Source organism: Mastacembelus armatus, chromosome 8 (assembly GCF_900324485.2).
Source record: "Mastacembelus armatus chromosome 8, fMasArm1.2, whole genome shotgun sequence".
In the NCBI taxonomy this organism is placed as follows: Eukaryota; Metazoa; Chordata; class Actinopteri; order Synbranchiformes; family Mastacembelidae; genus Mastacembelus; species Mastacembelus armatus.
This window is the reverse complement of record NC_046640.1, coordinates 7,544,223-7,560,734: the sequence shown is the minus strand read 5'-3', so window position 1 is coordinate 7,560,734 and position 16,512 is coordinate 7,544,223. Positions and strand designations below refer to the sequence as shown.

General features: G+C 41.5%; 1 protein-coding gene and 1 long non-coding RNA gene across 3 annotated transcripts in view; one reads left to right on the top strand and one right to left on the bottom strand.

Annotated features, from left to right (window-relative positions):
• LOC113141149 (RNA binding protein fox-1 homolog 3-like) overlaps positions 1–16,414 on the top strand; it is a 346,664-nt gene extending 330,250 nt beyond the window's left edge. The window contains exons 11-15 of one of the 2 annotated variants that reach the window (XM_026325390.1): positions 3,278–3,410; positions 4,562–4,601; positions 6,968–7,026; positions 9,560–9,638; positions 15,891–16,414. In XM_026325390.1, coding sequence (XP_026181175.1) covers positions 3,278–3,410; positions 4,562–4,601; positions 6,968–7,026; positions 9,560–9,638; positions 15,891–15,902 — 323 coding nt within the window. In that variant the 3' untranslated portion in view covers positions 15,903–16,414. Of the gene's footprint in view, positions 1–3,277; positions 3,411–4,561; positions 4,602–6,967; positions 7,027–9,559; positions 9,639–11,810; positions 11,856–15,890 lie in introns of those variants that run through there. The other variant, XM_026325389.1, reaches the window with a different exon arrangement.
• The window catches only part of LOC113141152 (uncharacterized), a 33,675-nt gene continuing 26,073 nt past the window's right edge, over positions 8,911–16,512 (bottom strand). Inside the window, exon 3 of the long non-coding RNA XR_003296718.1 lies at positions 8,911–9,027. This is a non-coding gene — a long non-coding RNA (uncharacterized LOC113141152). The remainder of the gene's footprint in view (positions 9,028–16,512) is intronic.

The window sequence follows — 16,512 nt, the reverse complement described above, 5'->3', positions numbered from 1 at the left end:
TGGTCCAGAAAAGAGGAGCAATGTGATTGAGTTCCCAGTCAAATGGAGGGATTGGCAATAAAACATGGCAGTGGCACAAATCATGGTGTGTGGTAGCTGGAAGGCATCCTGTATCTGTCCTCACCTTTGTCCTGTTTTACTGGACACTGATCTGCTTAACATTGAAACTTTGGTACGGCATGCCCCAGAATACATCCTCCAATTCTTCATCCATATATGTCTATCCATATATACTATAATGAGTAACAGACGGTCTTCATCGTGGTCTGTTCTATTTGCTTGGTGACAAGCATGCAGGTGTCTGCATCTGTATATTCATAAAAAGTTCTAATTTGTGCTCAAATGTTGTTTTTGACATGCATCTACTTAGCAACATACATCAATTACACAGTATGGATCTGTATTTATTATATTGTATTGTATTATTATATTATATAATTATTGTAATTATGTTGACAGATGTTCAGAGTGGCATTAATTGTCTTTTGCATTAAATAAAAACATTTGTACAGATTAACATTCCATCAAAATGTAATGTAAATGTAATCTATTTTCATAGATTGGAAAAAGCTGTCAGACGCAGATCTGTATGCAGTACCTTATTCATACTGTTTAGCTCATCTTACACATCTTACAATAATTGGCAAACTTTTCTGAATCACTCCTCGTGTTGGATGTTTTCAGCACCATTGGCAGCTGCCACTTAGAAATCCCTTCATGTGGCTAGTCCCCTCAGGCTAACAGACAGAGACTCTCCTCAGCTCTGCAGCTAATTCCTAAGGAGACAGGAGACGAGTGGCTGTTCATTTACTAGTTCATATTTTCTGCTACTAAGGTGGAGTTTTCTTGAGGACTTGTGAAAAGCCACCAGCTGTGTAAATGACAGAAAAGAAAGGCTAATTGCCATCTTAATATATGTAGACAGATCATCTCATTGTTGGAGTGTACGTTAGGGGGATAATTAAGCTCCAGACTCTTGATTAGATTAAGCTGTTTTTGGTCCCCAGTGCGTGGATTAAGTACTCATTGCTCGATGTATTTGAGCAGGAAGTATTAGCGAGATCAACCTTGTGGAAAATCAGATCTTTCTTTATGGGAGCCGGTTATGACCCCATCAATGGCACAGAGCTGGATTACCTCAGGCCCAACTGGCTCTGCAGGTATTGAGCTTCTCTCAAGTTGACACATATGACATATGAGGTGCAGTGTGACCCCGCCGCCCTCCAGCACATAACTCATATTTTCTCTAGACCCCCTCCCGGAAAAGGTGTTTGACTTTGGTGGCTAGACCAGGTTTGTGCTCTCATACATGGTGGCTGTTGTTGCTTTTCACAGGCTTACCAAGGTGTGACAGTGCCTTTGATTTATGGGTTATTTTTGAAGCAGTGTAGCCTATCGCCAACTCATTATGAGTTTACATTCACATACATCACTGCATGCATATTGCATACAGATTTCTAAAAAAGAAAGAAGCAATTGGACTTTCTGGAGCCCAGCAATAGTAGTGATTTGTTAAGAAGAGGTGGAAAAAAACCATACCTTGAAGACTATCAAAGAGGATTGTTTTTGCCCTTTAGCAACTGCACTGTGATGTCCACTCCGGCACAAAAAAGAGACTAATTTAAATGTCAAGGTCAGCATTATAAATCACTTGGGGGAGAAGGGGCACCCTGTGAGTCCAGGTAGTCCATTGGTATGTTGGCAGCAAACAAAGAACCCTGCACCTTAGTGTGTGTGTGTGTGTGTGCTTAGGTGGGTGTTACCTGGCCAAATGAGATGCAAAGTTTGAATATGTGTGCGGACCCACTAATGGAGCGTGATGTTAATGGCAGAAGACATTAAACCTAGCTCTCTGTGTTTTTAAAAGCACAACTAATCTGTCTCCCTGTCAGCTTTATTGTAGCAGCACGGCTAGGGTGTGCATTGTTCATTAGGGTGCTCACTGGTCTCGTCCACCTGCAGGGTTAATGCTGCACACGGCACAGTGACGCTGGGCCGCCACTCCCCAGGCAGAAACCTTTATGCCACCAATTATATACAAGCTGCCTTGGATCTTCATTGCAGGCTAGTTTATCTTTTTGTGAGGGCGTCTCCGGCATCTTTGCATCAGTTAGTTAATCTGAAACACATTGGATACATGTTATTAATTGGTGTTACTCACTCCAACTGAACAACTGTCTCCCTACCAACAAGACCAGACAGGAGCTTCACAGCTCCCCATCAAGGAGTGATCTCTGATTGGAGAAACTAAAGTGGTCTATGGTGAATTCACTCAAAACATGCCATGGAAATGAATGAAGAAAGATAAGGTGAGGGGAGGGTGATGAGGAGGCGTTGCTGGGGATGAAGAATATTAGAGATGGCTGTGCAATTGACTAGGCGTTGGGGGAGAGGGTGAAGAACAGAGGGAAGGGGGATGTGAGGGAATTTCGATTGCTGGAAGGGAGGAGGGCAGCTTAATCTTGTCTAGAGATCGGTGTGTTTGTATGCACCTCCACAGCTTGTAATCAGACAGCCACTGGACTGATTGAAAGTTAAATAGCTAGCTGGGGATGACATAGCATGTCCTCTAATCTGTGGCCACGGACATTTTGTCGCACCATCACTCCAACCCTGATACTCACCCTGAAGCCTTTCACCCCAGCCTATCTGTTCTCATTTGCCAGTAGCAGTCAGCAGAGGACATATGTAGCTCTGTGATTGGCTAAAGATGGTCCCAGAAGGGTTCCAAGATGGGGTCATGCTGAGGTTTGGGCCTTGGCTGTCCAGCCCATCTGCTCCATTCTCCCTTGGGGAAGTTCTGAACATCTAGTCAGATTGTTCAGCAACCTTCACCTCCCATTTGTTTCTACCCAGCACCTAGAAATGCCCTCTACCTCTCCCTCGTCTACCCTCCTACTGTTCTCCTAGCTGCTAGCCCATTGTGTCTAAACTATGCAAACGCCGTGGTGCGAAACTAGTGGCACTGCATCCATTACCTGCCTATGCTTCAAGGCTGCCCCTCACTAGGCATCAGGAAAAGGATGCGTACAGCAAATGTGGATCCTTGCTGAGTACGGCACAAAGCAGCGAGCTGGGAAAGGGGCGAGTGCTCGATGAGGCGCACCTAGAAAAGATTAAATCTATTGTTTCCTTGTCTTCCCCGTAATGCATTCTGTCATAGGGATAGCAGTGCCACACGTCTCTCTCTAATGTATTCTGTCATAAGGTAAGCAATGCCAAGTTGAGGATATTCTCTGAAAGTCATTTTCTCTTCTCTTCTCTTACTGTTTCACAGTAACAGGGTTTCCCTACCCTGCCACAGGCGCTACGGTGGCCTATAGAGGTGCCCACTTGCGAGGTCGGGGGCGGGCTGTGTACAACACATTCCGCACAGCTCCACCACCACCACCAATCCCAGCTTATGGAGCGTGAGTATCAGGTCTCTAACCTGCATCTAGAAAACAACAGTAAGAACTTCAGACAATGCCAGATTTAGGCAGACCTAGTTTTGTTCCTACTCCAATCGTGTTTGTAAACACATGGTATAGTGCATACTGTATTTGCATTTCCATCTAGATTTATTTGTGGTACTGTAGTCATAAGTTGACAAAGAAATTTTAAACAAAGGATATTTACATGATCCTGTGTCAGGACAATATACTTCAGCTGCAGAGAGGGAGATAAATATCATTATTTTGTCCTTGTTTTGTTGTCAAAAACCAGGTATTATATAGGATTAGATCATGCATTGCCAGTATTGGTTGCTTAGTAATTGTTCTGTAGCTAGTTTCGCTATATAACAGTGGCCATCAGGTGCTGCTGTCCATTTACTGTCTTTGGGGAGTAAAATCATTGTTGGTACATGCCCTAGATTTACCCATGCTCATATTTGTATAATGTCTGTTGACAAAGAAGCGCTTAACAAAGCCAAGGAGCTGTAGAGAGCTGAGATAGCGTGTAACTGGGTAGATCTCACTGGACTGTGACCAGGGCCTACGCTGATCTCCTGGCTTTGCGCAGCGCTGCTTGACTCTCGTTTCTTATCAGCAGTGGTCTGTGTGGCCGTGGGAGAGGTCTGACGGAGGCCGACCAAGGGCCCGGTATAGCTGTCTATCTGTGATTAGATCAGGATCCGTCTTACTGCAGAGAGACTTGCTGCTGAAGCCAGGACTGGAAATCCCACGTCTCCCTTCCCCTACCTCCCACTCCAGGGCCTTTTGCTACCGATGGCAGCTGGTTGATTTATATAGCGCAGTCATGTGACAGAGCTCCTTCGCTGCCTTCTTTTGTCCTCCCCTCCTCTCCCTACCAACACCAGCTCTCCTGACAACACTGCAGCAACTGGAAAGACAAACAATTTTACCAGAGCAGAAAATTGAATGGGGATGTGAAACGGTTGCACTTTTCACTTTAATGTGTCATTCATTATTTGTGCGCTAAAGCTACTAAAGGCTGACCCCACAAACTTGAAATAGGTAAAACTTCAAGGGCTGAGATTCAGTAGGATAGTATGTATGTATCTGTGTATATGTATGTATGTATCAACTAATTTTTCTTTCCTCTTTTTCTAATGTTACAGGGTGGTGTACCAAGATGGCTTCTATGGTGCAGAGATTTATGTAAGTATGATTGGCTTTTCTTCTTGCATGCTAAGATGAAACGGAAGTAAAGCAGACAAAAAGCCCAGCACTGGAGACAAAAACGTGATCTCCTTAGCCCCCAGCGTTCTCCCAGTCTTGCTGCCAAGCCGGCGTCGATTAGGCCACCGTTTGCTGTGCCAAGAAACCCAACAACAAAATTTAAAACCCCCTCAGTTCCTCCCTCCTCTCTGTCTTCCTATGATCTCAGACTCTGGCAGAGAGGCAGACCCAGGCTCAGTGTCCCATGTCAGGTTAGGTCACTCCTAAGATTGGTCTGAATATTTGACGTAGCTTGTCTTCTGCAACTCTCCTAGCTTCTTGCTACTTCTTTCCTCGTTACTCCTGTTTTCGTGTTTGTGTACACACAGAGGGTTTGGCTGGGATATCCCTGCCTGCCCCAGGGGGTCTGTGCTGCCCTGAGTGGAACCCGTTCCTCCCAGCCATCACCATGTGGGAGATAAGAGGAGCGGCTGCAGATAAAGGGATTAGCCATCCCTCTGGAGCTGTTCATGCAGGCAGGGTCACATCAGGGCTGGCCCTGGTGTGCGTTGCCCTTGACAGAGAAAAGCATGGATGCTGTGGAGATAATGTTGAAATTACCAAGCTGCCCCAGTTTGACATCAGTCCAAACGTTTGTGGAGGGATGTAATTTGTCCCTTTGATTCGGCAGCGTTTTTTTTTTTTTTTCCTTTGCTGCCGTCTGTCCAGATAGCAAGATGACAGTGGACACAGCAGCAATGACAGTTGCCTCTCACTTTCAGCCTGACGACGGCGACCAGTGTCTGGGAACAAAATGCTGAACCCCAGTGATATATGACTTACACACCAGCCGACATGATAGGACTGTATTTCACTGGCTTTTATTGTTGCGACAACCACCACTATAGATGAGACCCAGGCTGTGCTCTGAGTGATATTGTTTGTCTCTCACACTCGTTCAGCCACCTCCAGCTAAGTCCTACACCCTGACGTCCCTTGACCAAGGCCTGGCCAGGTTGATCCATAACTCAACCCGTCAAGCCAGCCCGTGGTGCTTTACTGCCATTAGTTTTGGCACTGGCCACTGCGCTGCTTCAGACTGACTGCATGTGCGTGAAGGTCTCAAGCGACCAAGAGGAAGCTGTCCCTTAGCCCTGTACGTCTTCTACAATCAGTCAATGGACATTGGCTCGCTGTCAAAACCAGCCGGCTCATGTGTTGAAGCTTCATTTCAAAAATACATGACCTGCTGATATATTAGCAAAAGGGAAACTGGTTTGATACACATAGAAATATACCCTACATGGATTGCATATGCTAATACATATGCATGTGGGCAGCTTCATATAGAAACGCACAATTGCACACACATGAATACACAAACACACACCCTGCATGACAAAATAACAAATGTGCTGTACTGTTGTGTGCAGGATTTGACAATGTGGTAGAGTGATTTATAGGTCTGCATGTGTTTGGGCTGTAGCTGTAATCAGCGGAGTCCCAAGGCATGGCCGTCCCACAGGAAGTCACCTGCCTCAAGTACTGTGACTTCCTGCCGAGGTGGAGAAACTTGAGGGGAATTGGGGGAGTGGGGTTTGAACACTGTGGCCGCTGACCTGATTTCATGTGCAGCCATCGCCATGACCATCATACCATTGGCTCTGTGCACTGTTCTTCATTGGCCTTCCCTCTAGAGTTTAAAAATGAATGAAAACATGCATTATTAAAAGCCACCTATCTGCCGTATGGACGCAGATGGGCACACACTCCACTGGCACTAATAGAAAAACAGTGGGAGAACAGCTTCATTTTTCAAAGAGAGTAATGGCAGCACTCCACAATGAGGTCTTTAATTCCTTCCCCACTCTGGCAAATGAATACAGCGGTCCTGACTCCCCAATGGTCCGACCATCTTCTGCCTTCTTACTTCATTTGTGAACGAGGGGGGTCGTGTAAAGGAAAAAAAGAACTCTTCAATAATGTAGCAGCAGAACTTCCTCAATCTAAAAATGGGCTGAATTTGGAGAGTTGGCTCACGTGGCCTCTGTCATGTTGCTGCTGCTACTGGGATGACCCTCTAGTATGACAATGGGCTCACTCCCCCAAATATGCTGTCTCTCCAAACATCCTTCATTCCCCTGCTGCCTAATACACCATATATCAAACAGCACCCTCTGGTGTCCAAAAAAGAACTTGCAGTTGTGAAATCTGCTCTGATGCTCAAAATACTGTGCAGTGACATTTAACTATTAAGGCAATTTAAAGCACTATTTCTGTTCTGTTGCATTTTGTGTCCCTGAGATCGAACCTTTCTCTATGCAGGTTGTGCTTAATCATTGATTAACACTGTGGTATTTTTACAGGGTGGCTATGCAGCATACAGATTTGCCCAGCCCACCACCACTGCTGCTTATAGCGACAGGTGAGAATCCCTTTCTTCTTGTTTTCATGTGGGCTGAGACAAAAATGAATCTCAGTGCAGCGTACAAAGACTACTGACAATATAAAGTGTTTTATGCTTTAACACGCCTAGATCTTATAAGTCATCAATTGTATCAGAAACCAATATATGAATTTTTATGTAACCGTAGTCGTCTTAAAACTCATCATCAAGGTCATTTTGATTTTCAGGTAAGTTTTTTTTTTTTTTTTTACATGATTGCATTTTCTGCCATCAGCAGGAAGCATAAGAAGCAATGTATTTCTGACAAAGCACATTATGAGCCAAGGGTAGAATAGCAAACACATCCAGTCTATGTTCAACAAGTTATCTTTGTTAAATGTGAACTTTGATTTAAAGCAACAAGCTGAACCTGCAGGCTGTCAAATAGAAGAAACTACCGACTAATGTAGAAATAGATGAGGAAGACTGAAGGAAATACACCACAATGATGTTTGCTTTAAATGATTACACTTTTTCCTAATAAAACACAAATCATGCACTGGACAAACGGATGGAGAAAGTATATGATGAATGGGAGACTGCTCCACCAGCATCTTACAACGTTCCTATGTAGGTTATTATAGGTTTCCTGAGGTTTTTCTTTCTCTCAAGTTATCTATTAGCACACTGTCATATTCTTTTTAGCTTGGGGCTAAAGAACACACAAAAAAAGACTAACCTTGTTGGACTCAATGAGAAAAGCAGTGATATATGTCGTGACTTTCTGCTTGTGATGGGAGAGTGGGTATGTCACTGCGGTATTTATGAATGGCCTCAGGTCTGTGGAAGGGAAGTAGGGAGACAGAGAGAGAGGGAGAGATGGACCGGCAGGAACTCTATCACTTCTGAGTGATGTCACTCTGGTTCAGGTGTGCTCCGTTTGAGGAGGCATCGCTGATTCATTTCAGACCCCTGAAAGCCGTTGTCAGCCGGGATGTGGGCTGGTTTGGGAATCTAATCTGGGAAGGATTGAGCATGTCACTTGTGATAACGTACACCCTGCCTGCGAGCCTGAAGATCATATCGATAATGTAAGATTTATCAGGCCTCGCCGCGGCTCGAATTATGAGCAGCCGTGCTCAGCGAGAGCAGAAATTGGACAGCCGCTTTTTTTCCCCCCCCTCTCGGAGTGATTTAATTCTTGTTTCTCCTGCCTATACTTTTCCCTGAGATTTAATGTAATTTCCCTCAAGTTGTTTGTTTTGCTTTGTTTGTTTGTTTCCTTTTGAATAAGCGGTCATGCCCATTGGATCAATAGGAGTTTGTGGGTATTGTCTCAGCAATACCTTATCAGACTTAACCGTGGAGCAGTCAGCCAATCATAAAAAGAGGTCACCAGGACTCTGGAAGGCATGTGAAACCCCTGTAAAATATGAAACATTTATTATCTCAAAAGCCTACAGTGTTCACAGGCTGCATTACCAAAGCCCTTTAAATAACTAAACAGAGCTCACACCAGTAAGTCTGATGTATCAAAGAGACCTTCTGAGGACTCTGTCACATATTGTAGACCCTGTCGACTTCCAGTCAGCTCTGTTGAGGCTCTGTGACATTGCACTGGGTGGTTTGACCTATCGGTCGTCAGCAGTGCCATTCTGCTGAGAGTCATTTTGTAGATATATTAGCTTTAGTGGGCCTTGGGGTTTTGGTGCTCGCTGAAGATAAGAGGACCACGGAGACTTCCTCTGACCATCTTATGGCACCAGCTTCCTCCCCAAGGTGTCGAGACAGCCTTTCTGATTTCACGTCCTGCTCACTGACCTTGGGTGCTACTGGACTTAAATGGGCCAAGCCATATTTAGATCTTATATAACTTCATGTAGCTCATGTAAAAGGCATGAACACTGTATGTCTTGTTGTCTCCTTTAGGAAAATTCCTTCCTCACTCTACTTTTTTTATTCCTGGTTGATTTGGTGCCCTCAGTCCTTGGCTGGGTGTGCCTTATCTGCTCTGTGCAGACCCTCATTTGCAAGCGAGCACTGGAGAAAGGAAAAAAAAAAAAGGAAAGTAAATAGAGGAATATGTGAAGTCGAATAAATAAATAAATAAGGCAGACACATCTTGTCCTGTCTCAGAAGGAAATTGGAAGGATTAGTTCCAAACCAGCAACAATGAAAAGACAGGGGCGTGAGCCCAGTGTGCAGCCTGGGTAAACAAGAACAGGGTGAGAGACCAAGCCCCCTCTAGCACCAAATGTGTTTCCTTCTCTGTGTCTTTCTTTCTTTCTGTCTCTGTCTCTGTCTCTCTCTGTGCTCATTACCTATTCCATCCACCTAATCAAGATGACAATGAAAAGACAAGAATAATTCACCAACCTTTGAGCTCCCCTTTTTGAACCACCTTGTATAATGTAGGAAGCCCAGGAGGCTGAGGAGGGAAATAATTGATTGTGTTACAGACTTGAAAGAGTTGACTTGAGGGGTTGCGCATTAAACAAGCATGCATAAATGTTCTGCTCTCCTCATCAATGATAGATCAATGACCATGTTATCTGTGTCTCCTGTTGTGCAGCTATGGCAGAGTCTATGCAACAGCAGACCCCTACCACCACACAATTGGCCCTGCCGCCACATACAGTGTGGGGACTATGGTAAGTCTATGAGACCGCCGCCTGTTAGTGTCTGCACCCTGTCTGAAATGTCACAACATGAGCTAACACACATACAACTCACAGTCAAAAATAAAGACCAGAGATTGCAGTGGTCACTGGTTTTTATTTATGCATTTATTCATTAATTAATTTAGATTTTGCCATGTTATCTGGCACACCCTAGTGGAGCTGAGGAGTACTGTAAAAGCCCAGCATGTGGAAATTGGCTTAGATATTTAGTGCAACAAACTTATGTTATGCCACGCAAGCTCATCTCATGCAATATTGATTTGACATGAGTTCCTTCTGAAAGGAGAATGAGTGATCACTGCAGTTTGTTGTTGTTTTTTTTTAAAATACAAACTTTGCATCTCACATGATGACTGCATTTCCAAGCTTTCTGTTCATTCTGCATTACTCAACTCGCTACAGAGTTGGATCATCTTTATTTTTTCCAAACTAAACCTGAAGGGATTAAGTTGAATTGTTAATGTCTGTTTTTAGCTAGCTTTTGCAGCTACTGTAACATCAAAGATGAAAAGTGATGATAAACAAAAGAGCATCTTTTTTTGAGACAGAGAGAGTTTCTCTTTGGTTTTGTTTTATGATGATGAGGGGATGGGACTGGGCTCACAGGCCAAACCTAGAGATTAAGGACCATCAAACGCATGCAGCAGTGTGCCGTGGGACATAAAAGAGAGAACAAGATGGAGGGAGGGAGTTGTCTCACCCTCCACTCCTGCCCACAAGCTTGATCGGAGGCGTGCTCTCTTCTTGAGAAATGACTCAAATTTACCATGCATGCGATTTTTCAACAACATAAAAAAAAAAAAAAAAAAAAAACAGCGTACAGTTCCCCGGTGCAGCTGCTAGCTAAAAGCTTTCATTAATTAAAACACTTCTTTTTCCTCTTCATTTACTTAATTAAAAATGTGCTTGAATGTTTTTTATTCTTTCTTCTTTTTCCTCCAAATTTCCTTCCATTTCTCTGACACTTTAATCGTTCTCACAAAAAAAAAAAAAAAAAAAAAAAAAAAAAGTAGAGGACAGGATTTGGCCACTAAAAATATCAGAGCTAATGTTGTGTGTGTTGGGAGCTCAGGGACCTAAAACCAGGCTCAGGAGGGTATGTGTGTGTGTGTGTGTGTGTGTGTGTGTTCATGTAGTGCTGAACAAATGGCTAGGCTACTGGGAGATGGGCTGTGCTGAGTCCAACATCTAATAATCTCACAAGCTGAAGAGAAAGGACCAGTTTGGCTCCTAATTCTTTTAATCATATTTGATTAATGGTTCTCCAGCAGAGAGGAGTCATTTTTGCATTTAAAAGCTGTACAATAATTAGTTCCTCTGAGGTTGAGCTTGGAAATTCTCTTTACTCCTTTCGAGCATACAGAAGTATTTCATATGGATGAAAGTTTTGCAAGGAGGCTAACCAAAATTAGGCTTTGAAGACATTCAGTATCCTTTGGAGTTTGTCTTCCTAATTTCAGCAGAGCCACCAAAAGATGAGAAAGGGGACTGTGTGTGTGCATGCATAGGCCCACGTGCATGCTTTATACGTGTGTGTGTGTGTGTGTGTGTGTGTGTGTGTGTGTGTGTGCCCTAGATATTAGGAGTATGGTGCTAAATCTAAGGGCTAATATCCTGTGGTGGTTTCCCCTCCAGAAAGGTGCAGACACCTCCACTAGACTTGAAAAGGAGCTATGATTAAACCTCTCTGAACTCATTCTGTTTTGGTTGAATCTCTGGTATTGCTATAGTCTGAAAAGGAACCGATATCCTCAAGTCAAAAGGCAAAACACAAAATGTAAGCCCAGGTCCGGTGTTTCTATAATTTTTATTCTTTCAAGAAAGTGTTTTTTTTTTTTATATGCTACTGTGTTTAAAAATAAAAATAAAAATCAATTAATTAAGCTCCAAAAATCCACTATAAATGCTGGGGGCCCTGTTCCGAACACACACTTACCATGTATGCAATTAGGCGATCAATTCTAGAAAACAATTTATTTGCTTAAATCTATCGAGCGATCGATCTGCCTCATGATCCATTCCCATGTTAAACTTTCTGTAAATCCTCGCATAGAAAAAGGAAGGAAATTTGTGGAGAAAGAGAAACCGACTAAAGCTGTCACCTGAATACTGATTGGTACTTTTTCATCTTTGATGTTGCAGGCTAGCCTATACAGAGGAGGGTACAGTCGCTTCACTCCCTACTAAAAGAAAGAAAAAGACAGGGACATTACCGCAACAAACAAACAAACAAACAAACAAAAAAAAAAACGATCTTTAAAAAAAAAACAAAAAAAACAAAACAAGCGAACACACAGTCCTTGTTGGAGAGCTAAATCAAAATAAAAGCTTCCAGGTCCCTATGCTGAGCCCCTCCCCTGACACCCTCTCAAGCAGACATTTCTACAGCAACCTTTTTGATGTCATCATTGGTCTGCTCTTGTTTTGTATTCATTTTTGTGCTTTTTGTTTTCTTTGAGAAAGTTTTATGCATATGTGCATTACCCTTGATTGCTGTATATGGGTGCTGTGTCACCATAACCAATGTGAACCTACTGCAGCATGCATGATGCATGCTCAGAGGTGTGTGTATGCAGCTGCTGTCATCTGGCTAAGAATATACTGGGGCATTTTTATGACACGACAGCTCTGATCGGGTTGACACTGGTCACTGACGCATCAATGAATTCGTTTCCTAACCTTCATTTAACATACAGAAAACAGGCACTCAGTCTTCACTCCGTTTACTATGCCTTGGTAATTCTTAGTTCAAAGACAGTGCTGCTCTGATTGCTTTTGTTTTCCTTAAATGTTGGAGTGTCCTACTGTTGTGCACTTGCAGTGGAGCCTTACAAGCTGTACTATGTTGTATGACAGCATGCAGAGTAAAGGGTCATGAAGGTCAGAGTTCTGTCTTGGACTCACAATGCTCGAACTCAGCTCGGTCTCCTGCAAATTATTGTATGTTCCTATGCAACTATTTTGCATTGGTGGTTGTGTTCCCAGATGTGTCTCATTTAAGTGCAGCCAAAGGTAAATTGGGGGAATGAGCGTAGTCACGGCAGCCTGGGTTCGCATCCGGTCTCATGATTGTAGTTGGCAGTGATATTTTTTTAATATTTCACTGGATTAATTACAAGTGAACACAGACCAAATGGACCATGTGCTTTTAGCTGCCTGAAATGACTTAACTTTAAGGGGTACTCGTCTTTCATTAAATCCTGCTGGATAAATGTCTTTTACACTCCGCTCCGCTAGTTTGTGATGTACTGGATCATAAAATTAGAAGGTGTTTCAAATATTTTGTTCACATGCCAAAACTATATAATGGAATCCTATGAATCATCACAGCAGATTACAAGTTCAGATGAGAATGTAGCCTGTAAACAGGATTTACTGTAATACAAGGCTTTTGTGCCGGATTAGTGTAACTGGTTATATAAGTTTTTTAGTAGACTGACATTAAATCAACAATTTTGGTAATCTATTAACCACTGTTAAGGAAAATATTTAGCTGCAGAGTTATACTAGATTGTTTAACAGTAAAACTGTTTTTTTTTGTTTGTTTGTTTTTTGTTTTTTGTCAGTCAGCATGCATGCCCCCAAAAACATCATTGCTAAATGCAAAAGAGTCGCATGTGAACCTAATTTGCAGAAAACCGCATTTCCTCACTGACACACCCCGGCAGGTAAATTGTAGTACTCAAGGTGTACTGTAACGCCCGGCATTTTCCACATCACCCCACACTAACGACACAGCACTGAGGTTGGTGAGCCTGACAGAGGGCTGTTCTGCTACAAGTCACCGATCTCTTTTTTAAGCATTGCACAAAATATTTTACCTCAGGATAAGCTAACTGAAACTCTCAAACTAGAAAACAATTAAGTTGTCAGCAGTCAGGATAGTTTCGTTTGGAACACAACCAGCAGGTTAGTCCTCTTTGCAACACGGCTTTCTGGGAGAGCTACTTTTTAAGTTTTTCTTCAAGCAGAGACCCCAAGAGAAGATAATAAAATAAGATTGTATTATTGTTCTTAACTAAAGCTATTGTATTATATATATATGTAGACATATACTGTATAACACTTTACGCTGTATACCCACACAAGTACAGTAAGATATTATATAAAGCGCCCAGGAGATAGGAGACACAATGTAAATGTGTGTAGAGTGCAGCAGTGCTTGCCTCTTAGTTGACATACACTCGCTTCTATTACAATTTTGTGCTAAGTCAGATGGACTGAAAAGAAAATTTCTGTGTAGCTAATGTTAGCTGTCGAGATTTCAGTGCAGCTATGGAAATACAAGTCAAAGCTATTGCCAATTTATATGTACTCACACAAGTGTTTGTGGTCTCAAAAGAAAAAAAAATCTGTTCGTTGCACTTTGTTTTTTCAATACTTTCTGAGATGTAACATATTTATAAAAGGATCATATACAGCTAGTTATGTTTAGTCAAGATGTTAAAATGATATAGAATAATGTTGTATATATATATAAAAAAAAAAGAAAACTACCCAATTATCTAATGAGTCACTGAAAATCTTTATGTGGGTAAACAGACATTGTTCTTCCTTTTATATGCTAGTATGTACGCACCATTTGGGGTTTTTATATCAGTCTAAACAAACTTTGAATATTATTTTTACCATTTTCAAATGGGAGAACTGGTTTGTGCATTTGTAGGAGTTTAAACTCTGCAGCAGAGTACATGTGTGGGTGTTCAGTTGTCACCACTATTAGTAGGTTAGCCTGGAATGAAATAGTTTTCTGTGTTTCCTGATCTGAATGTGTGTGCCGATGTGCTATATAGATATATATGCATTAGAATGTGTGTGTTTATGTGTGTGAGGGAGGTGAGCGAGAAAGGGGAAGTGAATGCAGTTTGCTAACATACTGTAGTTTGCAGTAAGCTAACGGTTTAACATGACTTCACTCCAAGCCCCTGTAATAACATCACAATATCAAAACTCTGACCTCTGATATCAGTGGCAATTAAACTTGAATATAGACACCTTCATCAGCTTTTGCTCATCTCAGGTAATGACGAACTACTCGGGAGTTTTGGGAGGAACAGAAATGCTAGAAAACGCTTTCCAACATAATGCAGTCCGAAACAGCGTCACTTCAAACTATGATCTCAAACATGACAGCAGAATTTATCACAGGGCTGACGCACAGTATTAACTAACCCATTGACAGTACAGCTACTGCAATTAGTTAATTATGTAAGTCATCCATCCCGTTTTACGTCAACTGATGTGAATAACATATTTTGATCAGGACACTAATATTAACGAACTGTGCTCTTAGATATCTATTATTTTTTATTATTAGATAGATATTGTGTGATTATTAACAGTTATATTAGGAATATATATAAAATCAGTCTAGGCAAAATCTAAAGTATATTCACACACAAAAAAGAAAACAAAAAACGAATTTATGTGCAAAAAAACATGAGGAAACAGCACCAAAAGAATTGTGTTCTTGCATTATGGACACTGGACACTGTTTGACCAGCTGAGTGGCACAAGTGCAACTCTGACACCCTTCAGCTGTGCTGTTTTTGGCCTCTTCTTCAAATTTTCATATAAACAAATGTTACTTTGATCGTACTGCATTACACAGTTGCAGGTTGGGCTTCTCTGTGAGTATAACTAGTTAGATTATTGCATGTAGAGTTTATAATACATTTAAATAACTAAAACTGAGATTTCCGTCTCATACAGCTAACACTTTTTAAGCCATAATTCGATTCCAGCTTTACATTAATAACAGCTTCTGTGGCCTGTACTGTTGTGCTGTTGTTATTGCTGTCATCAAAGTTTGGGTAATGCTATTTGCTTTGAATATTAAAGCATTAGCACATGCAATGGCAATAATCTGATCTGTTTGGGATCACAAATCCCCTTTCTCCTGGAAACTTATCACATACTGGGTTAGCTAAACACTGGGACAAACTTCTAGCCAGTATAGTATAGTTCATCAGAACTGTCACCTCCTTATTAACGTCCCAGGTTTTTTCTCCCCCTCAAAAATAACAGACATCTGCAAGTTTCTCATGCTTCCTGATGTTGAAAATCTCAAACATAAATAGACACATTAGCAAAATAACAGAAAACAGAGATATAAATTTTTGATGTACATATTATATTATCCCAACAAATATCTCACCACTAGGGTACATTACTTTTCTTGACATCACTATGACACTTTTTTCTACTGTCATGTTATTACAGGGACGAGTTTGAGTGTTGTCATCTGGAATTGCTCCTACCAGTCTGCACGGGTTTGTCTACAGTTTACAGAAAAAGTTAATATTAGCATTGTTTAACTGTTTTGGTGTCAGCTTATCAAGGCTTAAATGTTAGACATGTAAACATCTCTGGTACCCAGTATTGTAGAGGTCTGAGTCCTTTTATTATTACTTACTGTAAGTCAAAAGTAATTTAAATGTGAAATTATGAAACACTTGATATCTTTTTCGTTGTTTGCTTTTGTTGTATTACATAACCAGCTTAATATGCAATCAGACCTCTATTTGACTCAGACATTTGTACAGACTTATGTTTGTATTAACAGTAGTATTGAGATATGTTTACACATCAACAGAAAATACTCTTTATCCATCATTTATATTTACTGCAAGTATTGCCTAAGCCCTGATAAGCTGGCAGGTGTATTTATTAATCCACCAAAAATATTTGTACAAAAAAGAACCAAGCAAAAAAGTTACAGTACTTGCAAATACATTTAAATGTATATACACACACTATATCACAATTCTCTCAGTAACTGTTTTATATGTATTCCTATATGAAGTGGGGTTATCTGTGTATTTTCAATTCAGCTGAACTTGTT